This window comes from Cucurbita maxima, unplaced genomic scaffold (assembly GCF_002738345.1).
Source record: "Cucurbita maxima cultivar Rimu unplaced genomic scaffold, Cmax_1.0 Cma_Scf00030, whole genome shotgun sequence".
Classification (NCBI taxonomy): Eukaryota; Viridiplantae; Streptophyta; class Magnoliopsida; order Cucurbitales; family Cucurbitaceae; genus Cucurbita; species Cucurbita maxima.
In genome coordinates, this window is record NW_019272046.1 from 1,901,207 (window position 1) to 1,928,723 (window position 27,517).

General features: G+C 38.1%; 4 protein-coding genes across 8 annotated transcripts; 2 read left to right on the plus strand and 2 right to left on the minus strand.

Annotated features, from left to right (window-relative positions):
• Positions 1–594: 594 nt before the first annotated feature.
• Positions 595–5,753, minus strand: LOC111466199 (nascent polypeptide-associated complex subunit alpha-like protein 1). 3 transcript variants are annotated; one of them, XM_023110785.1, is made up of 4 exons: positions 5,603–5,753; positions 4,935–5,016; positions 3,402–3,529; positions 595–1,105 (listed from the first exon to the last, which is right to left on the minus strand). In XM_023110785.1, the coding sequence occupies exons 1-4, from the start codon at positions 5,660–5,662 to the stop codon at positions 773–775; spliced, it is 603 nt and encodes a 200-aa protein (XP_022966553.1). In that variant the 5' UTR covers positions 5,663–5,753; the 3' UTR covers positions 595–772. The 3 variants fall into 3 exon arrangements, with proteins under 3 accessions (XP_022966553.1, XP_022966552.1, XP_022966551.1); XM_023110784.1 differs by lacking the exons at positions 3,402–3,529; positions 4,935–5,016; positions 5,603–5,753 and adding exons at positions 1,215–1,342; positions 1,683–1,764; positions 2,256–2,418 and having other exon boundaries at positions 598–1,105; XM_023110783.1 differs by lacking the exon at positions 595–1,105 and adding an exon at positions 2,775–3,317.
• A 5,172-nt stretch (positions 5,754–10,925) lies between these two features.
• LOC111466274 lies at positions 10,926–13,581 on the plus strand. The gene has a single exon (XM_023110886.1). The coding sequence runs from the start codon at positions 11,279–11,281 to the stop codon at positions 13,472–13,474; it is 2,196 nt and encodes a 731-aa protein (XP_022966654.1). The 5' UTR covers positions 10,926–11,278; the 3' UTR covers positions 13,475–13,581.
• A 3,116-nt stretch (positions 13,582–16,697) lies between these two features.
• LOC111466276 lies at positions 16,698–20,742 on the plus strand. Of its 3 annotated transcripts, none has more exons than XM_023110889.1 (5): positions 16,698–17,199; positions 18,722–18,830; positions 18,908–19,279; positions 19,372–20,080; positions 20,170–20,742. In XM_023110889.1, exons 1-5 carry the CDS (start codon positions 16,973–16,975, stop codon positions 20,241–20,243), a joined length of 1,491 nt encoding a protein of 496 aa, XP_022966657.1. In that variant the 5' UTR covers positions 16,698–16,972; the 3' UTR covers positions 20,244–20,742. The 3 variants fall into 3 exon arrangements, with proteins under 3 accessions (XP_022966657.1, XP_022966656.1, XP_022966658.1); XM_023110888.1 differs by having other exon boundaries at positions 16,698–17,198; positions 18,718–18,830; XM_023110890.1 differs by having other exon boundaries at positions 16,698–17,198; positions 18,718–18,830; positions 19,372–20,074.
• A 2,611-nt stretch (positions 20,743–23,353) lies between these two features.
• On the minus strand, positions 23,354–26,861 carry LOC111466275 (phosphatidylinositol 4-kinase gamma 8-like). Its single transcript, XM_023110887.1, has 4 exons — positions 26,448–26,861; positions 25,932–25,974; positions 25,738–25,850; positions 23,354–25,459 (listed from the first exon to the last, which is right to left on the minus strand). The coding sequence occupies exon 4, from the start codon at positions 25,408–25,410 to the stop codon at positions 23,752–23,754; it is 1,659 nt and encodes a 552-aa protein (XP_022966655.1). The 5' UTR covers positions 25,411–25,459; positions 25,738–25,850; positions 25,932–25,974; positions 26,448–26,861; the 3' UTR covers positions 23,354–23,751.
• Between the last annotated feature and the right edge of the window lie 656 nt (positions 26,862–27,517).

Below are 27,517 nucleotides of genomic sequence, written 5' to 3' on the forward strand. Positions count from 1 at the left end.
AAGGCAAGGTCGAGCCAGATGACTTGCATGTAGCTCTTAATTCATCATGTTCTAGCCCAATTGAGGCTCGTATCGTATCATAATACCTCATCATTGTTCAACTATGATAGTTTTCCATGATTTCTCATGGTTGTCTCAATAGGGCCTACTGTAATAATAGTGATACATCATCATCATCGACTCATCTAAGCACATTAAACCATCACAGTTACATAGAGAATCCTAAAGCACACTTAAAATTGTTAGCTCATCTAAGCACATTAAACCATCACAGTTACACAGAGAATCCTAAAGCACGCTTAAAATTGTTAGCTCATCTAAGCACATTAAACCATCACAGTTATTTTCATGATCCGTGAGATGCAACCTCATTCTACTTTTAAGACTAAGTGACTCGCTATGAGACATTGTGGAATAAAGTCAATCAATACTAGATTTTCATCTACAAGGAATTAGATCCATAACGTCATGTCAAGTTATGCCTCGTGCATGCTAAACTACTGGCTCGTCCACCATAAAGTCGATCGATACTATACCTCGTCCACCATAAACCTCAAAATGATAAAATCAAAAACTTAGATCATAATGCACATAACATTAGAATCCCAGCAGGCTTTAAAATTGTGGCTAATAATCAGCACAAGGTAATATAAAAACTAATATGAAAGTTTACAGAACCATTCAAAATCTCACGACATCAAATTCTGCAGGTAAAACACAAGGGTAAAGATGGAACCAACACTCTGATACAAAAACATCTTACTGGTACTGGTTAATTTGTAAGTTCCATTATAGCAGATACAATATCACCATCAGCTGCTTTGAGTGCTTTCACGGCCCTTGGTCTCGATACTCCAGCTTGAGTCATCACCAGTTCAATGTCCTTGGGTTCAACCCCGCTCTCATCGACTACTTCATCCTCATGAGCAACGGCTGATGGCTCAGGCTTTGATGTCAAGTTACTCAAATTTGGTGCCTTGAACTGCTCTGCAGCTTGAGTCTGTAGTTGGGAACTCAAATCTTCAATCTTGGCTTCCCCAAAAACAATGTAGGTATCAGAAGTGGGACTCTTGAAAACATCTGGTTTCGAAATGACGAAAAGAATCTGCGAGGAAATGGTGATCATAGGTATCAGATATATCCGAAATGTGAGCAAGATTATCGAACTGACAATATTTTAGAAAATCAAATATTGGACATAAGGAAAAACTAACATTCTTGCTCTTCTTGACTGTGACACGGCTCACACCAGGGATTGGCTTCATCCCGAGTTTCAACATTGCCTTGCGACTCTTCTTTTCGCTTCTGCTTTGCTTAGACCTGCCACTGGCCTCTCCATGGCCTGCAACCAACAACTCCATGCTCACAACATGTTCTAATCAAAGTATCAAGGAAACAACACAAACTAACATAATATGGAGAATGAGTAAGGCAACGTGTAAGGAAACACATCCTAAACTCATTTACTGAAGTTATATGATAACCATATATCTCCTGAATAATCCAGCCACAAGCTGTCTCGTTCAACTTGAAAGGAATTTTCTACTTGAGACCGAATGCTGAATTAAATAATGATTCAATCTGAATGCTTAACAGTACCATCCGAAGTGAAAAAAAATGCATAACTTAAGAATTAATACGAGGATCCTCATACTTAGTTACTTGTTTAAATATGCATATACCTTCTGCATCAACGTCATCTTTGTCATCATCTTCATCATCATCATCGTCATCGTCGTCATCCTCAACTACAGGCTCGTCAGGCTACAAGATAGTTGGTAGAACAATATAAATTTACAGGGTCGAATTTCATTCCAGCTAAATAGGTATAATAAAAGTAAACATGTTGAGCAAGCTTCTTAAGTAATCTTGGTATGTGGGGCATCGAATATCTACATCTTCTGAAGGTTGTACAATATTCTAAATTTAAATCCTCTACCACTTATTTTATTTCTACACCAAAAATACAAGCAATTAAGAGATTCCATCAAGAAAACCAAATCTCCTCCAAGACTACACACGGAAAAAAAACTTATAACCAATAGAAATCGCTTCTAAGATAGGAACTAAATAAATGATCTACATCTAACAACCCAAAAACGAAATGAAACTGTTAGACTGAGTTCAAAAGAAAAGAAAACTCGTATTTTCATCTGATATCAAACTACCACAATAGTACTATACCAACTAATCAGAAAATCAAATGGATTTCAAACAAACAAGGACATGAGAGAGAGAGAGAGAGAGACAGATACATTAATCTTCTGCTCCTCGAGATGAGCAGCGAGAAGCTCTTCCTGGGTCTGCGCAGTCATGGCGATAGGGATGAGAGTAGAAAGAGCAGCGAGACGAAGAGACAAAGCACAGCGAAATGTTTGTCGGACGAAGAAAGAAACCCTAAAACCCAAATAGCTCCGATCGTTTATATTGGATCCCCCAAATGACCAAATTCGGGTCCGGGTCCGGGTCCGGGCACGGTCTAGGGTTAAAAGATTTTGGGCATAAATTGATAGTGGGCCGTTATTGAATTACTTAGCCTATAGATATATATGCATATGGTATCATTTAATCCATGGAATTAAAAAATATGGCATCACTTAACTCTAATATGCATGTAATCTTCGAGGTCTAGGTTCAAGCCACACCGTATTAGGGCCTGAAATTCAATCAAAACTAATCCGTACAATTTGAGTTAGATTGAATTGAAAGGTTGAGTTAATCAATAAATTACCCAAACTAACCGATACAATCTAAAAATGTTGGGTTGAATTGAGTTCATTGTCGAATAATTTTTGTATAGCTTCATGAATACCCGAGAACCCCCCATAGTCTGGCTAATGATCAGCATAAGGTACATATAAAAACTAACATAAAGTTTACGGTACATTCAAATTTCTCGACTTCAAATTCAGCAGGTGAAACATTTGGGGAAAAAGATTCCAACATTCCATATAGAAACATCCTCCTCCTGCCTGCCCTTATTAATTTGTAAGTTCCATAATAGCAGACACGATATCGCCATCCGCTGCTTTGAGTGCTTTCACGGCCCTTGGTCTTGATACCCCAGCTTGAGTCATCACTAGTTCGACGTCCTTGGGTTCGACCCCGGTCTCATCGACTACTTCGTCGTCTTGAGCAGCAACAGTTGCTGGCTCAAGCTTTGTTGTTAAGTTACTCAAATTAGGAGCCTTGAACTGCTCTGCAGCCTGGGTCTGTAGTTGGGAGCTCAAATCTTCGATCTTTGCTTCCCCGAAAATAACGTAGGTGTCGGAATTGGGGCTCTTGAAGACATCTGGTTTTGAAATGACAAAAAGAATCTGCAGGGAAAATTTCATAGATGTTAGATGTATTTAGGTTGAATCAATTTAGGAAATCAGATTTGGGACTTAGAGAAAACCAACATTCTTGCTCTTCTTGACTGTGACACGGCTCACACCGAGGATCGGCTTCATTCCAAGTTTCAGCATTGCTTTGCGACTTTTTTTTTCGCTTCTGCTTTGCTTAGACCTGCCACTGGCCTCTCCATGCCCTGCCACAAGAAATTCCATACTCACGACATGTACCAAATTACCAATCTAGTAACCCTTCAGCAACACACAAACACGAGAGACTAAGAGACTGAAAAACATCAAGGAAAGATTCAAACTAAATGGAAATGGTAACGGTCCAAGGCCACCGCTACTAGATATTGTCTTCTTTGGACTTTCCCTTTCGAGTTTCCCCTCAAAGTTTTTAAAACGCACCTGCTAGGAAGAGGTTTCCACACCCTTACGAAAAATGCTTTGTTCTCTTCCCCAACCGATGTGGGATCTCACAATCCACCCCCCTTGGACCCAACATCCTCACTGACACACCACTTCGTGTCCACCCTCTTTGGGGCTCAGCCTCCACGCTGGCACATCTACCAACACTGATACCATTTGTAAATTCCCAAGTCCACTCTTTGGACTTTTTTTTCGGGCTTCCTCTCAAGGTTTTTAAAACGCGTCTATTAGAGAGAGGTTTTCACACCCTGATGAAAAATGTATCGTTCTTCCTCCCAACCAATGTGGGATCTCAAAGACATGGACATAAATTATTTGTTTTAGCTTGATAAAATTTAGGCTATATTACAAAAATACCTCTAAATTTTGTCATTTGTTTGACAAATACCTTTCTTATTCCAAGAGATCCAACATTACTCCGGACCTTACATAAAAGTTTCAAAACTAACTTTGGAGTAGAAAAAACCACTTAAATATTGGACGAAAAGTCAATGTGTCTAAATGTCATTTATTGAAATTTAATCCAAGCATGTTCTACTCACCACCACATAATTCCAAGTTACTGTCACATCCATTTTTCATCTAACATTCTAATAGATTTTTATTTCAATACTAGTTTTGAAACATTTATGAAATATCAACAAAAATATTGCAACTATTGAAAGAATAAGAAACCTTTTGAAACAAAGAGCAAAGTTCAATAATATTTTTAATTTAGCCTAAAATTTACTAATCACACTTCTGTCCATACAAATTAAACTCGTTTATAGAAGTTATATTATGATCACACACAAACATATATGCATGCCCTACGAAGCTCCACATGCAGAATTATAAGCAAATAACATTAAGAATCCCAAAAGTACACTCATTTATTGCTTTAGAAAGCATCCGTGTGAAGAAAATGCTAATGAAAACAATAACTCAACTCCTAAAGCTCCTTGCCGCATTCACCTTGTATTAAAGCTGTTGAATGAATGTATCTCAATCGTTTAAAATAACTGAGTTTCCACATATTATAGCAAAGTTAACCAAATGAATAGATAGAATTTGAAAAATTCTTAACAATAATGCACTACTACTATATGCACAATGCAGCAAAAATTGGAGAACTTAAAGAGCTAATAAGGAAATTCATATACAAAGTTAATAGATAAAATATTAACGTACCTTCTGCATCATCCTCGTCTTTGTCATCATCTTCTTCATCGTCATCATCACCGTCCTCAACCTCAATCACAGGTTCATCAGACTGCAATAAAATCATGAAAATATAATTTTACGGATCCATATACAAATTAATTCTGATTCCAATTAGATCTGTAAGGTAAAAATAAAAATTTGAGAAAACTCTTTTACTTATAATAGAACTAACAGTTGCAGAATACGTAATGTCAAATCCTCAACCCCAGATTTTGTTTCTTGATTGATTGTACTACTAACACCATTAAATACAACCATATGATTCTAGAATGCTGACATTCCAACTAAATACACTCCAAATGCTTTCAAAAAAAAGAAACAAGGTCAGATTCAGTTACCAACGCCAAATCTCCTCCAAGACTAAAACCGAAAATGAATTCAAGCCAAGCAAATTACTCTTATGTACTGGAATTTGGAAACATATATATAAAAAAAAACATCGGAATCGATCAAGGAAATGTCTTAAGTCATAAAACAAGTTTAAAACAAGAAAATCCATCACTGCAGCTGATTTCAAACCACTACAAATCACTACCAACACTAGAGGAGTAAAAGAATCAATTCCAAACCGAGATCCTTCTGACAAATTTTTCAGTTCAAGCAAAAAGAAGACACGACAAAGAGAGAGAGATTACATTAATTTTTTGCTCCTCCAGATGAGCGGCGAGAAGCTCTTCCTGAGTCTGAGCAGTCATGGCTTTGGAGATGAGTAAAAGATCAGCGACACGAAGCGAAAACCACGGAGAGCTTCTAACGACAGAAGAAACCCTAAAAGCCCAATTAGCTCCGGCTTACTATATGAGCTTATTCGGTCCCGGGTACGGATCCCAGTTCGGATAAGGATTTTGGTATTAACTAATAAATTAAATATTAAATTACATGTTTAATTCATAAACACCGTCAAACATGATGAAACGAAATAAGGTATCTTAATCATGTCATAGATATCATAGTGAACGACAAGACTCAACGCTATAAATAGTCATTTATATTGTTTTAGTATGAAGATTTTGGATATAAAAATGAAAGTTACATGTTTGTTTGTTAAGCATGAGTTTGTTCCTTTGCATTTCTTGTATTTAGATTTGAATATTAGAGTCATTCAAATAATTTTGATCAGGTTATCTTATGGAATGATTCGAATCACGAGTTTATAAATGAGTTTTCTTTACTCTTAGTCTTGATCATCAAGATAATTTGTTCCAAAACTTTTTCTTAGGTTAATTACAACGTTCTTGAATAATTTAGATCTAAAGGTATGATTTTTCGACAAGGGTGTTAGATCAAATCCCAAGAATTTCATAGCATAAGGATTTGAATCTTTGATCTCTTAATTGATGATACATGTGTTTATAGCAATTGAGTTACGTTCATGTTTGATTAAATTAACCTAAATATAATGTTTTAACTATGTAAATAACATATTGGTTTCAATTATGCTCTTACATATGGAAAAGAATCGTGTTAAACGCTTAAACTACCAACATTTGTTTACCATATAATTATGACACCTGAGTAAAGAAATGATACATGAATCAATTAACGACTACATCTAAATTAATCCGTTCTGATATGAGTGAGACCTATCATATCAGTTTATATTTTCTTAGGCGACTATCCTGAACGGGTTAATTGGATGTGTATTTACTGTTCTACATACAGTTCACATGTGCGAGTATGGACCCACTAGTCGGTTTGCACACCTCGTGGGCCCCTTTTTATGGTCAGGCGAGCATTCTCTAAAGCTGTTGATGTCAAACACCCATTAGATATAGCAATTATCACAGCATTATGATAAACATAATGATCGTTTTCTTACCTCGTAACGTACGCGTCCGTACCATCATAATAAGGAGACATTCACCGATGCATGAATACACAATGATGCATAATGTCCCAACATTTTCATTCATTATCATGTAAAACAACCCCTTTGTATTTTTCTTCACATCATATTATTTTTCAACACATAGTCTTAAAGGCATGTATCAGGGTTGAATTTCGTATCATTCATAACATACATGGTCTTAAAAATATTGACTTTCTTTATTGTCAAAAAAAAAAAAAAAAAAAATCAGACATGAATTCATCATCAAAAGGAGGCACATCGAAGGAGTAATGAGGCCAGAAGTTAGCCTCAGATTCCATCTCATGCCAGCGACTCGAGACACGTCCCATGGAGCCTCAAACAGACATGAAGATAACGCTCGACCCAAAAGCCCAAAGCTCTATGACATCGCCCACACATAAGTGATTCTTGAACCACACCTGATCCGTAACTTACATGCCAACCCAATCTATGATTCGTGCACCACGGGTTGACTCAATCTATGACCTACTTCAACTCGCTTGCCCTCCAACTATGGCTTGCGCTTGACTCGGCTCCTGCTTAAACGACTTGAATAGAGCCATTTTTATGAGTTTGGGAGTGTTTTAAGATTAATATAGCTATTGTTTGGCCAATTTACAATATCTGGAGCCAAATTTAGATCCGTGGGAGAAGGTAGGTGAATTAATTTTCATATGATGTCTTGAAACTCTATAGGTGTAATTGAACATCTTTGAGCAAGATCAGGCTAACACCAACTAAGGATATTAGTGAAGTCAGCTTAGACCAACGAGATGAGTGACCTTACTGTTGGCACGCCTTTGGACTAGATTGAGTTGTATGAATAACACATACTTTTTAGCTTATATGCGTGTTGTTACTTATATGATGTGATATTTTATTATCTTTATATGATGCATGTATTTTCAGTATGTCAAACTATGTATGCTATGATACCATGTTCATGATATACCTATGAGCACCCCTAGTGAATCCATGTGCGTGCAATAACCATGTGTAGAAAAGTACTACACATCTAACCCTAGAAGTAGAGCCAAGAAAATAGTCACGGATAGGAGTGACCACGAACCATAACGGTATGTGATTGCATTTTCGAACCTCAATTGTGGAACTATGAGTATTTTTAAATACTCAAACCATATTTACTATTTTTCTACGTAAAGGTAAGACTTACAAGTCAGGATAGTTAAATTTGTGCATTCAAGTGGTAGCCCTTAGGTTAGGGTTGGGCAATTGTATTTCTTTTTCTCTGATAGTAGAGGCTCTTTTCCCGTTTTAAATTATGTTATTTTTATGATACTACTATTAAACTTAAAATAAATCTACGAACACCATTCCTAGGCCCTGTGGCCTAAGTGAATTACCCTGTGACACATACTTGTGTCACGGTGTGGGAGAGCGTGTCAGGCGACTTCCTTTGAAATGGGTTTTTCAAGGATAGTACCGGGCGGCACGGGCGTGCCGGTATTGTGCTCCAACCCGTGTGTTGGAGGTTGCTACATACACTTACTATCTGGCACAATATCCATAAATGACACAGCATGGGCACTGGAGGGCCAATGCCTAAATAGAACCCGGATGGATGGATGTTCAAGAAGTCTCAATGAGATGAGCGACATGCGAACTTGTTCTCGATGGTATGATCGAGCAAGTTGTGATGTCCGACGACATCCTGAGGCTCGAGATGGCGTCAAGACATATGGACCATGTCGATGGGGATCGAGATGACAAGATGAGATGCAACGTTGCATTGAAAGACCTTGACCTCGAGCAAAGGCAAAGTCAAGCCGAATGACTTTGCCTAATGTAGAAGCAAGTCGGTTGTGTCGCATACGATTGAACATCCACGCACAAGCGGCGTGTGTGGTCGAGCAAGCTTGGATTCCGCACAAACGATGTTCGATTGGCTAAGATTTAAGTACATGACAACATTTAAAGTAAATTATTTTAAATGATTTTTCACATCTAGAGTTGTCATAGATGATCTCATTGAAGAATCTTGTATGTCTTTTGGCTCGAATATGATTGACATTAGGTCTAACTATTAGGCAGGATTGACTCAATCTACTTTTAGAGATATCTAACGAAATTAGTTTCAAATCTAACCCTCACGCGACATAATTTGATTGCTCCTCTCTGTCTTAACCTTTCTAGCTTCTCTCCTTCAATCCTTCTGGAACTCCCGGGTTGGTTACCTCCTCTCTGTCTTAGCTTAGCCTTTCTAGACTACCTTAGGTCATATAATGAATCAATATTAAATAGGTGACATTAATTCGAGAACATAGTATAAATTTCTAATTGGTTTCAAACTTATGAATAAGTCTCGAATCAACCAAAATTTGAAAACCCTAAACTTTTTTGCCGTTCAAGTTATCCCATATTTTGTCTTTTTCATGACGTCCGAGCTTTGATAACCCAAGCCCATCCAATTGTCAGTCAATAATCAACCGTTAGATGCATCTCTTTATTTGTAGATGTAGATTTTTCAAAATTTGAAAATTTGAATTAGAAACACCTCATTTCATTTCGGGTCAAAAAATCTCAAGTAAAGACGGTTAGTATTAGAGTGATATCTCTTTTTAAAAAGATGTGGTTTAGAGATGAATCAAGTAAAAAGAGAAGTACATGAATGAACCGAGATTACATTCAAATGAAGACAATCCTTAAAAGAAATGAAAACTAATACCAATACCAACAAAATACACCTTTCATTTTTTGGCTCATTCATGTAAACTCAGAGGTTAAGCGTGCTTGCTTGGAACAATTCAATGAGAATAAAACAGATGGAAATGACTTAGGTTGATTAGTGGGCATAGTATTCATTCTTAAGAAGCAAAGAACAAATAATCTGACCATGTTGCAAGAAATGCAAAAAATTATCGAAACTATTATGTGATCAATCAAAATTCAAAATCTTGATCCGAAACAATAATAAATAAACAAATGATATGATGTTATTTTAGTTTTCTCCTTAAAAAAAAAAAGCATTTAAATTGAGAATGAAGCCAATTTGTTTGAATCATCAAATTTGGAAGCATTATGGGTGTTGAAAATTCCAAAGCCAAGAAAAATGTTTTAAGCTTCTTTTCTCCGATCGCAAATCTAAACCTTTCAATCACATCTACCAATATGCTGTATAATTTAATTCTTTCACCATCTACCAATACATGTCAAGATAGACAAAAGTACGGTAGAAATGGAGACCTTTCCCTTGAGTGGAGGCGAACTGATCGATGAGAAAGAGGCCTTGCAGCCAAAAAAACAAAAAATACACAACAAGATTGAACTGCACTCATGCCTCTTTCACATCAATTTGCCGACCCCCACTACATAGTGACTACATCAATCATGTACAGAAGTGGCCGTCCATTCTAATGGGTATATCATGAAAAAATCAAGCCATTTGGAACTAAACGAACTAAAAAGGTTCAAATCTCCCCCACAACAGAGGAAAAGCTAGGCCATACCTTGCTCAACCCAACAAGAAAACTTTTACAGTTTACACCAGAAAGGCTCCACCTTAAATGATAAAACACAAAAGGAATAATTAGGAAAAGTAGGTTAAATGTAAGCAATTCTACTTATAAAAAGAAGAGTATGAAAAATAACAAAAAAGTTGAAGCGTAAGCTTTAGCCGACCCAAATCTTTCAGAATCATCTACAATATTTTATCTTAAGGAGTTGATTGGTATCTTTCAATGTCATGTTCTCCTTCAAACTTCTGTCAACGCCTGAAACTAATTCAACAAATTTCACCGGTTTTTCCCAACTTTTACCACTCAAAAGAACAGAAAAAGAAAAAGATCTTGTCCTACCAAAAGGAAAAGGCAAACAAAAGAATTCAAGGCAGTTTAGCTTAAGCCTATATGGGACTCCCAAAACTACCCAACAATAACCGCTCAAACTCACTACTAGCAAATATTGTCCATTTTTGCCCGTTAGATATTGCCATCAGTCTCACGATTTTAAAACGTGTCTATTAGAGAGAGGTTTCCACATCCTTATAAGAAATGTTTTGTTCTTTTCTCCAACGGATGTGAGATCTCACAAATGTACATTTTTCTAGGACTTCGACTTCTTCCAATAAGCCATAAATAGCTTGTAGAATCCAATGTCCACATTCTTTAATCTTCATAAGTCCAAAACAGCTCCCTCAAGATGTTGAATTTAATGGTTAAAATGTCAAAATGCTTTTAAAAGTCAGGCTGCTACAGGGCTAAGAAATAGAAAACTCCTTCGAACTTCCCTTCAATTATTAAAGCTATGAAGTGGCCAGTATTGTAATTGGCCCACGTTGACTATTCATAAAAGGAGAAAATGTTCATCATAACCGGCACTGAACCAGACAATGGAAAGACTTAAAGGATTGACACAGAAACCACCTCTTCAATAGAGCAGAAATTGAATAAAATTGATCAGATCAGATACACAAGCAGAAAAGGAAGCTCAAAAAGAGAGAAACATGGGAGTGGTTGGTTGCAGCAACGATGGATACCTGAATGATGCCAAGTTCAGCGAGCCCATGCCATGGATTGGCATCTACATAGCCACAGCCTCTTTGGTCTGCCTCTTAGCAATGGCTGCCGATCTTGTCCACGGCTTTCGCCACAGAAAATTCTGGTTCCCTTGTAAGTTCTTCACTCTTAACTCTACTTCTCTAACCCTGATAGCTGTGGCCATCAAACTCTCTGTGGATCTCAACACCTCCATGCCTGGCAGAGAGGATCAGCTTGCAAAGCTAAGTAGTGCTGTGTTGATGTGCACTATCATGGCTAATTGTATGCCTTCTCTTGGATCTATGGAGAATCAGGAAATCTTTATGAACATTATGGCTCTGGGGATTCTTGTTATTACTCTCATCATAAACGTCTGTATGGAGATGGGAACTGGAGTGATCTATGTTTATATGAAAGAACAGGTTTCCATTCTAATCTTGATGCTTGTTTTGCTTGGCATCTTGAGTTTTTCTGCTTTAGTTGTTCCATCAACTAAAAGCTACCTGGAAATGAAGTATAGCCTACGACATGAATTAGCATCAAAAGAGTGCAAAGCAAATGAAAAAGAAGGCAAAATAGCGGTTGAAAGACTCAAAGAGGGTATGATAAAATATTGGATGATGGCTCAAACCTGCAGCCCACAGTTTGTGATGGGTCGGTCCGCTACATGTACTGCTTCTGGGGCAATCTGCCTTCTTAGTGCTGGAATTTTAGCAGAGGCCATTCTTACATCTTACTTAACGAAGAAATCCTTTAAGTTCTGCAATGGCCAGTCGGATTATAAATGGTCAATCAGTTTTATCCTCGTGATACAGTGTGTTGCAGTGGTAGTAGGGACTATTGCCCCAGCAATCAGATGGTTTGCAGCCATAAAATTCAGGCGTCCAAAGCTGGGAAAAGAGGGCTACAAGAAGGAATTCACATTAGAAAACTATTGGATCCAATATCTGGTAGAGATGAAGCAGTGTCCATTAAACATCAAAGTTAAAAACAGAAGATGTAGAAAGCTTGTTCATAGTACAAAAAACAAATTTCTGGACGGATGTATTATCCTACAAACAACCATAGTGTTCACAAGTAAAGTAATTCGACTCATATCCATTTTCCTTGTCGGAGGAATCTTCTCATTCTGTGATTGTTTCAAAAGTTTGAAAAACAAGTTATGTTTTAAAGACACAATTTCTATGAACAGTTCTGGGTCAGAGGTAGATACTGATTCAAAGATGGATCTCAGTCGTTTTGTTCTGTATCTTGAAGGTGAAGATGATCTAGTTCATCTCATGATTGCAAACAATTATCATGCCACACATCACTGGATTCAGAAAGGGCAGAAGAAAAAACCTAAGATTCTCATTCACCTGCTGGAAGGAACTATTATGTCACGAGGTTTCAAGGGAGTGGCAGAGTTTGACAATCTTCAAGTTCCATGTCTTGATTCCCAACAGCCCCAAAATAGCTGGATGCTCCCTGTGGTGACATTAACAGTCATAGCAACTTCTCTTCCAAACATGAATCGTAGATTAATCAAACACTTGTTACGCGCAGTAAACGAAGGTCTCAAATACATACGACTCATCGAAGATCACCTCGACACCAAAGGGGATTTCATAAACCTAAAGAAAGCAGCCGAAATCGTTTGGCTAGGGATCGATCTACACCATAAATGGCTGGACATAGACATCCACAAAATTTCACATCATAAAGAAAGTCCAAAGGAAGTTCTCGAACAGCTTTCAAATTGTGCAAAGAAAATCTACTCGGCAGAGAAGAAGACAAATCAACATCTATGCTTGAAGCTAAGTCCTTCAAAATGGCCGATCAAGGTACTGGCTGCGAACTGTATGTACAGAATAAGTGAATCGATGCTACTAAAATATGAAAAGAAATACGGGCACTCAAGTGAGCAATTGTTCACAGAAATCGAAGCCATTATCGGTGCCATTGTGGGAGCGTGTCTGACAAATTTGGAGAAAGTGATATCAACGAAGTGTTCGAACAGTGCGATTGAAAAACGAGAGAAGAGTGTGAGAAAAGCAGCTAACATTCTTGGGAAAACGGGGAACATTTTGAAACTGGTTGAGAAGACGACGCTTCCTGCGCTTGATCCGCATCAAATGGAGAGCATTGAAGAATGGCGATTGTTCTACAAGCTAGAGATCTAGCTCTGCTGAAAAGTGAAGCTGCCATAACAATATTGTTTGAATTAGTTCCAAATATAAACCAAAATGTTCATACTATAAATGCAAAAGGTAGGGACATTTTTAGACCATTAGCTCCATGTAACAATCTGACTTCTCTTAACACGCTCACGACAAATTTTAAGGGAAACTCAAGTTCTATATTCATTTTTTGCTCTGCTTTTATGGCTTTGTCGAACCTTAGTTGGAGTTTATCTTCTTCAACTAAATACAACTTGGGCAGAATCTAAGTTTATTCACCCAAATATTCCATCTGTACATGCACGTTCAATCTTCTACGACCCAACCGACTTGCATCTACACGAGGCCAAGTCATTCTACTCAATCTTGCCTCTCGTCCTTTCAAATTTTCAATGATTAAAGTTATGAAGGGACTATGTCTACCCAACCTGCCTAGCTTTGAGCCTACTCCCCTCCCCCTACACTCGAACCAAGCTATTCTTTTCCGTGGCATGACCCTTGTGGTTCTTATTGTCTCCCTAATGATAACCTTGTAGTTCCTTTTCATGTGGCCAATTCAGATCTTTCTTCATAGCATGACACCTTGTCACGTTGTTCACTTGGACATTTTTACTCATGAGTTATATATAACCTATTTGGGAGTACATAATCCATTCACGAGTAAGCCTCCTACTAGCCTAACCCGATTGCTAGTCATAATCAATACCACAATTGAGGAAGCTTCTGAATCGTGTTATCTAGAGACTTTATCTCTTTATGAGCATGCTTCACAGGTATCTTGTATGCAACCACGCGTGTGGAACTAGAGTTCAACTCTTAGTCATCTAGGTCATTTATTCGAGGGTAGGTTCCAGAATCATGGTGTTTGTCCTTTCCTCTCTCGACGATAGAGTGACCATCACTTGTAAGTGTTTTGACTCTGATCATAGCTCAAGGTCCTAGTGTTCTAGTTCAGTCTAGGCGGTTGAGGTCACATCTCACATTCTAGTTCAGTCTACTGATTCTCTAGGTGTACCTAGGTCTAGACTTCTATCATCGCTCAAAATCCTAGTGTGCTTGATCTACTGGAAATTTTCTAACCTAAGTCAACATGTAAATTGCTCTATCTCTAACGCTCTAATCTTATTCTGGCTGAAGCACGTTATACTAGGGAGATATAAAACATACCAACAATCACCTAGAACTAACACACAATTACATGCATACAAACTTGCTAAATGAGAGGAGAAGTCGTGTTGGTTGGGTGACACATGGCATGTCTTGACGGATATCAACCCGTCAAACACCCAAATTTGATATGTTCAACATTCTTAACATTTGATATCAACCAATCAAACACCCAAAATTGATATGCTCGACATTCTTAATATTTGTTAAAAAACTCCGATCAAATTTCAACTTCAAACGGCTATTTAGAGCTTATTTTTATTTCTTTTTCTTCGTCACTACCTATTTTCTTTTATATTTTTCTTGAATTTGATTGTATCAAAATTTGGCCTCTCAAACACTCAATAAAATCTTAGAAATTTGAACTTAACATGGAAATCTTAGAAGTTTAAACTTAAAATGAAAAATCAAAAAATGAATTTTTGTCGGAACTCAGGTGTTACACCCACTTAGAGTCTATTCACACTATTAAGAGCCTTGAATGGCGATGAGAGCTTGTAAGGTATCACTTAGGAAGCTTTCGACTAGCGTTTAGATGTAGATACGAATGAAGTTTATTAGGGAGACTAAGAGATACCTATAGAGAGTGATGACTCTTTCATACATGTTCGATTCACCCTATAGCCCATAATAGATAAGGGCACCCCGACTTATGTGCAAGTAATGTAATGACTTATATGGGCCATGGAGAGTAGAAATCAAAGGTTAGTTACACCTAGAGCCCCAAGGAAATCCTAATAGGTGAATCCACGTGTGGATCCGTGACTCGAAGCTTCAAAAGGCATATCATTTCACTCTCGCACTTGAGTAAGTCAACCACCCAAAAATTGGATAGTTGGTGGCATAAATGGCCTATGATTTATCCTCCACCTCGTTTTTGAAAAATAGCTTTAGAAAACGAGATTGGTTAAAGTTTTGGAAAACTTTTGAAATTAACGTTAAAAAATAATGTTATAAGCTAGTAAGTAATAAGAAACAACAACCGTGACATCCAACACATGCAGTCACACCAACAAATACATGTATTAAGATCCCAACAACTGTTACGTTTGGAGTTGCTCAACAAAATCAAAATTGAGCTCAAACAAATCGAAAGCATTTGAGTAATTTTAAAGTGATCTCTAAATTCATAGGATTTTCTAGATTAGGTTAAGGAGACTATAAGATAACAAATTCATCGTAGAAGATCATTTTTAGGTAGTGTATCTTCATATTAATCTTAGAATTAGGTTAGTTATGTGTTAATATGTGATGCTACCCGTTCAAGTAATGTTTTTAATAAATCTTAAAATTGTTGGTTCGGTTCTTTCAAGATGCTGGTATGACTCACCTTCTCTATCACATGGTTATGTTATCCATGAAAACTATCACAAACTAATGCAAATCATTTTAAGATGGGTTGATATGACTTAGACATTTTTTATGACATGATCAGATACCCTATGAAAATTGTCACAAAAAACCATTGGGCGTTGGTATGACTGACATTCCCTATGGCATGGCTTTCAAAATGTGTTGGTATGGCACCAAAAATCATTCCCTGTGTCATGGTTATGTTACCCATAAAAACTATGACTACAAACCAATGCGGGTCCTTTCAAGATGGGTTGATATGGCTCGACATTCCCTGACATATGGTCACGTTATCCATGAAAATTATCATCATATGGTCCGACATTCCCTAGGATATGGTCACGTTATCCATAAAAACTATCATCATATACCAATGATGAAAGGTATTAGATTCACGTGAATTCTTTTTCGAATGAATAGTATAGTTGGTAACATTTATGTTAAGAAATCAAATTAAAAAATATTGTTACAACTAACTAAGAAACTAACCCATAAAGTCGTGAACTTTCAATTTGAAAAAACAAATGAATTTCAAAAGAATTAAAAAGAGATGGGTGGTAAGTGAGCAGTCCACCATCGGAAAGGCCCCAAAAGGCGTAGAGTTGGCATTTGCAGTTCTCTTACTGTTCAAGTTACTCATTTTCAATCCAAACCCTAACCCACAAAACATCCATAAAACTAATATATTTTTAAATCTTCAACTTGAATTTCAATGACCCACATAAGGAAACCAGTTAGAAACCCCCAAGTAAAGTAGAAATTTCAATCTCCAAGCAATTCTGTGGCGATTCCTCACCTTTTTTTTTTGACATTAACACCTTTCATATTCATCGCAATCTTATTATTACACACACCCACATTCAAATTTCACTTCCCCACTTCTTGTTCTCACTCTCAAACCCAATAATGGGCGCACCCAACTCATCCCCAGCGGAGCAGAGCCGGAATGGCCCTTGACCCACTTCCCCACCATTCTTCCCGATGGGGAAAAACGACGGAGAACACCCACCGCCCTCCGCCGTCGGTTCCGCTCAGTCCCAAGGCCGATGCTGTTCTGGGTGTGTTTCAATTCGAAGGCTCATTGGCTTCAAATGCATCTTCATTCTGCTATTGTCCGTTGCCTTGTTCGTTTCTGCTGTTTTTTGGCTGCCCCCTTTTTTCCATTATGCAGATCAAAAGGATCTGGGTCTTAATCCCTCGTATCGAGGTGGGGTTCTCCGTCGATTCTGAAATCTTTTAGGGTTTTGATTGTTCGTCGATGGGTAACTAGATCTGGGAATTGCTCTGAGAATCTGGCTTTGACTTTTCTAATTTTGTGGCTTGTTTCTTGCTTATTGTTTGTCGTTCTATGATGACTGAGGAAAATGAGGCTATTTAAGCGAATGAGATTGGTTTATTTGATGGATTTGGGCTAATTTTGATCTGGAATTTGATGAGTTTTTTACGGCGCTCCTCTCGGTGCGCTGCTAGAGTATTGCCATTTGAATCGTTTGGTTTGTTTTGGTAGAGGGGAAATTAATGGTAGCTTTGAGTAGCGGAAGAGCCCTGATTTTCAGTCTTTGATTATCACCTTTCCTTATTAAACATTGGGTAGCTCATTGAATGTTGCTGTAGGGTTGTTCTAGATTCAGTTCATTACATGTCTTCATCATTGGCAATAAATTTTACTTACAAAAGAATATAGAGGCCTGGATTGCTTGCTTCAACTAAATTTTGCTAGTTGAGTTGTTCATGATAACTCATTGCTAGGATAGAAAAGATCTATCGTTCAAAACTCGAATCGATTGACCTTTATCACATCATTTGGTCAAAAAATCGATTTAATTTTGATCCCATGTCTCACTAATTGGATGCAAGTACTTTTATCCACCTCTACTCATGGATAATACTCAGATGTTTAGTTTTAAAGCTCAATGTTTGTAATTCGAAATGGATCATCCATTTTACAAAAAAAAGTTTCAGAGTTGGTTATGATTTTTCACTTCTCTGTGGATAGATGGTTAGGTTGGTCGAGCCATAGGGTTAAAAGGACGTTTGGTAATGATAATTTTGGGAGTGTTTGAGTGCAAGGAAGTTCTGGATTTGGTTTAGTTCTTAGCTTTTCGTTGCAGCTCCTTGTCCAAACACTTCCATTATTCAAAAGCCTTGTCGTAATCATTTCGTATATAACGATTCACAACAGTGTTTTTGGTTTTTTCAAATGATCTCTACCACTTGTTAACTTGTACATATCAATTTAAAATTGAGTACGAGTTATGTGACTAAGTTCGTAAACTAGCGTTTTAGTTTATTTCAGCAGGTTCGTATAAATGGAGTGATTTGATTTCCATCTCCGTAGCGTTGGATATTACCCAGTATTCATGTGTCAAAGTAAGGTTTTGACTCCACAGTTCTAGACTGTTGCAAACAGAGTACTTTGAGGTCAGTGGAAACCGCCGATGCAACAGTTTCTTAACTAGAACGGGAGGTGATCGTGTTTTTGTTGGCTTATTGTTGTTTTGACTATAATAGTTGCAAAAGTAGTGTGTGAACTTCTTAAAATTGTTTAGATTCACAAAACTGTCTTATATAGGCATAGTTAGAGCTGCTGTAATTGAAATAGTAATTCCTTAACTCTATCGTTCTATCTCGAAAACTCGACATATTATGGGTTGCAGCTAAAATTTATATCGTCGATGAAGAAAGTGCGACATATCAGTATCTCTTATGTTAATTTTTGTTTCCAGGTCATGATATAGTAGCAACGTTCGTTGTTGAGAGACCAGTTTCTTTGCTGGAAGACAATATCGAGCGACTCCGGACCGACATTTTTGAAGAGTTCCCTATACCTTCTATCAAAGTATCTACTCTTTTTCATTCTCACTGATTGTGCCTCTATATCTTAATGAGTTTTGATCCTATGCTCTTCTAAATCAGGTGGATATACTATCTTTAAACTCTTTATCAGGATCAAACCGTACAAAAGTTGTATTCGGCATTGATCCAGATACTGATGATCCCGAAATCCCGTCAACTTATCTGAGTTTAATCAGGTCGACCTGTGCAAGTCTAGTAACAAATCAGTCGTTCCTCCGCATTACTAAATCCATGTTTGGGGAGGCGTTTTCGTTTGAAGTACTGAAATTCCCCGGAGGAATAACGATAATCCCGCCTCAGAGTGCATTTCTTTTGCAGAAAGTTCAAATTCTTTTCAACTTTACATTGAACTTCTCTATTCATCAGATTCAAGTACATTTCAGTGAACTGACAAGCCAATTGGATGCGGGATTACGACTAGCTCCCTACGAGGTTTCGTGTTGAATTATATTTTACTTTTATTGTAAAAGTTAGCAAATGTCTTGCTGCTCGAGTTTGATCTAGTTGTGTTGTTCTAAATGCAGATTTTGTATATTAAACTGTGGAATGCGGAAGGGTCGACTGTGACTGCCCCAACGATTGTCCAGTCATCTGTTCTTCTAGAAGTTGGAAATACGCCATCGATGCAACGGTTGAAGCAGCTAGCTCAGACCATCTCTGTTTCTAATTCTAGCAACCTCGGCCTGAATAATACCGAGTTTGGAAAAGTGAAGCAAGTTCGCCTTTCCTCGATTCTTAAACACTCCCTCAATGGTATGGATGGGAAAGGCCCCATAAGGTCACCTTCTCCAGCTCCTACACCACAGTCCCATAACTTCCATCATCCACCATCTCACCACCATCACCACCATCATTCTCCTCTAACGCCTGTAATTTCACCTGCCCCTGCGCCTGAGACAGGTGCACCGGAATATGGGTTGCCTGCCCCTAAAAGTGCAGCATCGCCTAAGCGAAGTTACGAGGCAAAGCCTCCTGGTTGTCAATATAAGAGGAAATCTGGTAGGAAAGAGGGAAAGCAACCTTATTTATCCCCGCTTGCGTCGCCCAGCATATCTCCTGTTCATTCTGCTGCATCGCCATCACAACAACATCATGTCTCTCCAACTCAGGCATCGACTCCATTGCCAAGTGTCATTTACGCTCATGTTCAACCACCATCGAAAAGTGAGTCCAACCACCCCGAAAAGTCCACGACGAGTCCATCCATTGTGCCATCTCCATCTCCATCTCAATGTGAGTAACCAGCCGATTCATACACTTCGTTGAAGAATCCCATATTTTCCATTGTTAAACTTTTTCGACTGATTCGACTGATTTTGCAGCTAGCGCACATCATTGGTGTATGATTACTCGGTGGAGATTCACACTGTCTCTAATTGTCGCATTCTACATGTAACATTAAGAAAGAAGACTAGTGGTTTTGTGATGAGCACGTGTCGATAACGACGAGAGATGCTTATAAGTGTGAGAAAAGGAAAGCAAAGGAAAAGGAGGCATTGGTTGTTGAATGAAAGTGTGTAAATATGATGCCTGATTAAGAAAGTTGTTGCAGGCAGATGCAGTTTCAGGTCAAAGCCCACAGAGGTGGCAGGCCTTCAGAAACTTGCATATTTTCCCACTCTTTTGTGTATTATCTTATCATCTTCTTCTCCATAAAATGCAAAGAGAAAAAGAAAAAGAAGAACCAACATAGCAAAATGCTTAACTTTTTTCTTTTACCTTCATTGTTTTTTTCTCTCAACCCTTTTGTTTGTATGTATATGTAAGCAAACACATAAAACAGTCTATGCCTTGCCTTTTGTGTGGGTCGGAACTATCTTGAAGGCACCTTTCTCGTTCGAGAATTTGTGGCATGTCAAGTCCCGGTAAGGTTTTTATAAACTTATGATCATGACGACTCCTTCCCTAGAGCCCTCAAGTTATACTAACTCTTCCTTAATCTATTTCGTCACAATCCAAAATTTAAAACCTTGGAAATCCAATCCAATCATGACAATATATTTATAAGCATTTAAAGCAACTTGCTAGTAAATAACTAATGTTATGAAGTATTGTCTTTTACTTAAAAGCTAATAAGATGAAAATCATTGTGAAAAGAGTAAAAAATTATAAATAAAAAAAATTAAATTAAATGATTATCAAGCATCAAAGGATTTATATAAATGATTAAATCCTAAATAAATAGTTGAATTTAAAACCATTTATTTCTAGCATTGTTGTCCACAAAGCTTCAAAATTTTAGTGATTAAAAGAAAAGGGATACAATCCAAAATAGAGAGAAGGAACAAAAAGGACCAGAATCAATTGATTGGCAAATACATAAAGTAAAAGTGTTTAGAGAAAAGACGCTGAAAATAAACAAAAACAATGCACGTGTGCTGTCAAAAGTAGTGGTTGCTGACTCTTTCCCAACCAAAAACGCTTTCTTCAAATTCATTCATTCGTTCAAACTCTCTTAAGCATGATCGATTTAGCAATTCAATCAAGAAGAAACCAAAACACTTCACCAGAACATTGAATCCATACTCCATGATTTTACAACAATTCATTCACTCGTTCTTGATTTTGATTTGAATTTGATATTTCCAATTAGTTTGCCCTAATATGCAACCAGATCATCCCCTAAACCTGTCGTGATTTTCAGAGCCGCCATTGGCGAACGAACAATAACAATTCATATCACAGACAGAAACAGAGAGAGAGATAGAGAGAGAATTTTAACTTTACAAAGAATTTGCTGTTTCAATCCGCCACAGATTCCAGACCTTCTCTTCCTTCTCCAATTGCTTCTAGCAACGCATCGGTGACTTTGTTTTCTTGTTCATCTTGTTCGCGCTGTACGGAATCTAATTTCTCCTTTTCTTCGTCTCCTCTTACTCCGCTCGCCCAATCGAGAACCGATCTCTGTTCTTTCTTCTTCTTCTTCTTCGTCTCGGTTTCGTGTGCGATCGAGTTGAACGATCCGAATTTCGGAGTGATCTCCGCGGAGAACCCGCAGAATTTGGTGTCGAAAGTGAAGGCGAAGCTGGAGTTCGACGCTGACGTCAATTCGTCCAGATTCTCGAGCGCCGTCGGACAGTGCTTTCGGCGTTTAGGTTCTCGAAGCAAATCGGGATCCTCGATGCCTACATCACCGGAATCGGAGGCGGCTGTGACGGTAACGGCTACGGCAGGTGGTTCTACAGGATGATCGGCGGGATCTGAATCGGCGGCAACGAAAGAGGAGCGGGAGAGTGTTGAGAGTGATGGATTTTGGGCGAAAGTTTCTCGAGTTTGGGGCTCTGCCATTTTCTTTGCGAAGAGATACAAATTCTTTTTCTCTTATTTTTTTTACACTTGGGAAAACTATTTAAGCATCTTCGATTTCAAATGACTGAAATACCCTCCATTTGATTATGAAATTTCATGTGAACCTCACTCCAGTGATCCCATAGTTTTGGCATTATTGAGATATGTCCACGTGTCACACATCATTTTAAACAAATTATTATTAAGAAAATATCGTTACTCTATAGATTTATAAGATTAATCATAATAATAATAAATGAGATGAAATCAATAATAATAATATTTTTATTAATTACTTAATTTAGAATATTTTTATTGAATAATTGAATACCTGACTTCTTTTTAAATCTAGTGCCCACTACATGTAAACTTCAAAGATTATAAAATAATTAAAAATAAAACATTCCGAGTTATAAATTCAACTAAAAAGTCAAACAAAGAAGAAAGAAGAATAGTGAAGGTAGGATGATGACAAGATAGCATAGTGTCTCTTTTCGTCTGTCGCTTCTAGAGTCTCAAGAGAGTATAGTGTCTCTTTTCGTCTGTCGCTTCTAGAGTCTCAAGAGAGTATAGTGTCTCTTTTCGTCTGTCGCTTCTAGAGTCTCAAGAGAGTATAGTGTCTCTTTTCGTCTGTCACTTCTAGAGTCTCAAGAGAGTATAGTGTCACCTGTCGCCTTTTGTCGCTTCTAGAGTCTCAAGAGAGCGCAGTGTCTCCTGTTGTCTCTAGAGCATAGTGCCTCAAGAGAGCGCAGTGTCTCCTGTCGTCTCTAGAGCATAGTGCCTCAAGAGAGCGCAGTGTCTCCTGTCGTCTCTAGAGCATAGTGCCTCAAGAGAGCGCAGTGTCTCCTGTCGTCTCTAGAGCATAGTGCCTCAAGAGAGCGCAGTGCCTCTTGTCGTCTCTAGAGCATAGTGCCTCAAGATAGCGCAGTGCCTCTTGTCGTCTCTAGAGCCTCAAGAGAGCGCAGTGCCTCTTGTCGTCTCTAGAGCCTCAAGAGAGCGCAGTGCCTCTTGTCGTCTCTAGAGCCTCAAGAGAGCGCAGTGCCTCTTGTCGTCTCTAGAGCACAGTGTTTCAAGAGAGCACAATGTCTCTTGTCGTCTCTAGAGCACAGTGTTTTAAGAGAGCACAATGTCTCTTGTTGCCTCTAGAGCACAGTGTCTCAAGAGAGCATATCACTTGTACTCTCGAGAGCCGGTAAGAAAGTACACATAGATATGTGTAAAGATTATAAATTATATATAAGAAAGTGAATTATGGGATTACAAAAGAGGGAAAGAGCTGAAGAATATTTTCTAAGGACACAGTAAATCCAATACCTGCAACTAAAACGCAATCCGCACAGGCATTTGATTCGTGTCACAAGCAAAAATATGAGGAAATTTGTGTAAAGAAACGTCATACAAGGGAAAGGATGGCTTGCCTAACTCACCACTCACTTTTACCCCTCTGCAACTATGGTCGTCTGTCGTCTTCGTCATCGTCATCGTCAACATCGTCATCGTTCATCTATTCTATGATAAACGAAATATAAATATATTATACAGTTCCTTCTTCTCTAGTAACGAGGATGGGCGACCTGCTGCATTCCACCACATCCACATCCATATGATAAACCAAATCAGAACTTGCAAGAAGTTCCCATCCTCAGTAACTTCGAGCCTACGTGTCTCGTCTTGTCGAGTGCTTCTGGTAAGAGCTTCTCGAAACTATCCAAGAACAGCTCCCACTCTTCCCTACTCATTTCTCCGAACATGATCGCCCCGCTCTCGCTGTGAAGATTCCGCACAGAGAAACTCTTGCTCTTGATCAAACTGGTGTGGTTACTAGTTTTCAGAAACATGTCATTGATGTGGTCATTGTGTGTGTTGTTGTTGTTTTTATTGGATTCAATGTTGCACAATGTGGTTGTTGTTGTAGTAGTAGTAGTGTTTGATTGAGTTAGAGGATATGGGAGGTTAACTTCAGGAGTGTCTTGGCATTGGGGATAATAAAAAACCTCTTTGTTGAGACCATATTTGCGTTCGCTTTCGAATTGAAACATTTCCGGGTCTTCGTTTTCGTGTTCGCCTGAACCGATAATTGGTACAAGGGCCACAGCTTGAGCACAAAGGTTCTCTAATGCACTCAAGTTTTCTTCGCCACAGCCGAATTCCCGGGTCATCATTTCGCCAATGTCAGCAAGACAAAGTCCAAAAGCTACAGCTTTTTTCAGAAAAATGGTACACAGAATGAGAATTCTAATGGAGGCCTCCCTTATACCAGGAAGCTCAGATCTCAAGAGTTGTGCATCTTTGAAGGGATCCAGATTGGCAATGTACTCAAGTTCAGTCTCAGAGAAAGGAACTGAGGCCTGAGGCCAGTGAAGCCATTCAAAATACGGATCATCAAGCCACTCGGGAAGGCAAAGTCCATGATCAATCGGCACGAGCTCAACCTCCCCAACGCCACAATTCTCATGCCTTTGCTTCTTCTTCACAAGTAAATTGCCTGCATGCCTATCAATATTTAGAAGTCTGATATCAAAAATCCCAATGCGATGAACAGCAGCGACCGAGAAGCTAGACGGACCCAGCTCTCCAGCATCACAATCATGATCTACGTAACTCTGGAGTGATGCAATCTTGCACGGAGGAGGAGTTGTTGTTGGAGTCCCAAATGAATCATTAACATGGAATCCAACATGAGAAATTTCCACCAAAGCTGTTGGAGGAACACCGACAAAGCCACCATAGTCTAGCAGATAAGCTGCCAATTCACGAATCCCAGTTTCACCAATTCGAACCGAGCGCTTCAAACCAGGTTGACCCATCAACCTACCTACAAAACCTTTTGGATTATTACAGGCAAATGGTTCTTCATCGATAGGCTTTGTCACAGCAATGTTAACCCCACTTTCATTACACAAGATATAGGCACCACCTAACCCACTCGACACCGGTACCGGATCCACACCACATGCCAAAGCGTTTGCAGCCTCTTCTATCACAGCATGTAGCCGTGCAGTACTACGGCCAACCACCATTTTTATTCTTGGTTTGTTCTCAACTTCTTCTACCAAAGATAGACACGGTGTCGAAAAGCTTCGATGTATACAAGCAACTTCAAATGCTTCTCTCAACGAATTCACAAGATTGGTTCGGTCGATTTCACCATTGCTGTAGTGAAGATGACTATAAGATTGAAGCTTACATCTCTGAGACCGGCAGAATGGTTTAAATTCACGATGCTGATTAACCACAATGGCCATCTTGTTCATGCAGCTTACTGACAGTTGCATGCCAATGAATTCAAATATTATCACGGTTTTCCCTAAGGATCTGTCTTCCCTGTAATAAACATCACTCCCCCAATCAAACACCACAATTTCAAATCAAACCATTTCCCATTTGCAATTGATATCTATTCGATTGGAACAAATGAACAACCATAGCAGCAAATCAATATCTATTCCATTATAGAAACAACCATAGCAGCAAATCGGTATCTATTCCATTATAGAACAAATGAACAACCATAGCAGCAAACCAATATCTATTCCATTAGAACAAATGAACAACCATAGCAGCAAGATACAGAAAGGAGGATAGTTCTTAGACTTTATTACCCATTAAGGTCAGATTAAGTTGAAATATATCAGATGCAGCTTTGTACTTCAGTTTATGCATGATTAACAAATGCACGCCGTTTTCCACCCAATTTTCTGGAATCCATCACAACCTGAAGAGAAGTTAGAATCAGAAAATCTGAATATCATGTTATGAAAATCAAGTAAATGATTGTTGAGTGTTAGCATCAAACCTATTAATCCCTCGCCCCTTTGCATATAAATCACCCGAATGTTCTGAAACCAAAATAAAAAAGCTCATCATATCATACTATGATTTAGACACAACTAGCAAGACTCAGATTTAACGCCATTTCTCAAGAAAATCATTAAACATTGCACGTTCTATCTGCTTAATGCACATATTTTCCAGGCAACCAAACAGAACATTAAGAGTTCTCTCATCTATCCATCAGACTTATGCAAGTGAATACCCAATAATCAAACAAGAACAAAAAAGACAAAAACAAAATCATAAGTACTAATTATTCGTGGGATTCATAGAAATTTTCCCAGGAACCAAACAGAAAATAAACCCTTCTCCCATCTACAAACCCAGAAAAGATAAACAAGTGAGTACCCAATAACCAAACAAGAACCAAAAAGACAGCAACAAGGTCATATCTACTAATTATTCATGGGATTCATAGAAATTTTCCCGGAAACCAAAAACAAGACAAAAACAAGAAGGATTAATGGAGGGAAATTACCCTGAACACTGATTAAGGCATTCAGGGAGACGAAAAGAAGAATGGGAGCGCGAGAGAAACCAGTTGGGTCACCGGCAAAATTGAGAAAGAGAGCCCTCCCGCTCCCCTTTGACCAGTATGAAAGAAGAAGAAATTCCTCAACCCCAATGCAGTGCCCAAAAAACCCACAGCCCCAACCCCTTTTTGAATCTCTATTTCACACACTGTTCCTCCCACGATCATCGCCTCCGTTTTAGCCATTTTCCATATTTGGCCGATTCAGACACCTTTTTTTCCTGCTAAAACTAAAACTGTCTCTAACAAACTTCAAATATCAACGCACTCTTTCATACTTTTGCTTCTTCTTCTTCATTTCTTCTCTCTCATCCGCTTCCCTCCCCCACGATCCGCTCTCCGCAGTTACAAATTCAAATATTTTTCTTTCTTTTTTGTTTTTTTGTTTGTTTTCTAATTCGTATATATAAATGGTTGGTTTCAAACAAGTTTTTAACTCTAAAATAGTCCCAAGTTCTTAACAAAAAATCTATGAATTTGTTACCACACAAATTTGAAATTTGTATGATTCTATTAAACATTAAAGTATTTATCTAATAAAAAAATCTTCAATAACATCTCTAAATTAAAAAAAAAAAAAAATCTAAAAGTATCTTTACGCTTCAAATTTTTTTATAAATTTTTAAAAGTAACATGATTAGAGATAATCATGTTACTTTTAAAAATTGAGTTCATCTTCATGAGTTCATGAGTTCATCTTCATGATCCAAGACTTTGATCATCATTTTCCATTCGTATTCTTCATTTCTAATCACATCATTTTCATATAAGCGATGGTAAGTGTGGTTCATCTTTTAGTCTCAATTTGATTTTGTTTGTCTCTCGGTTTTGGTTGATTTTTTATCGTTCCTTTTTATTTTCTATTTTATCATCACAATGCTACAATGTGTCACAATCTATTTTTAAGACTCGCATGACACTTAATTAAGAAAAAAATTGCATAAATGAAAGATGCGGACAAATGCTTGAGGGGAAAGTGGAGTTAAATCCATTATGAGTTTTAAAACTCGAGGTTC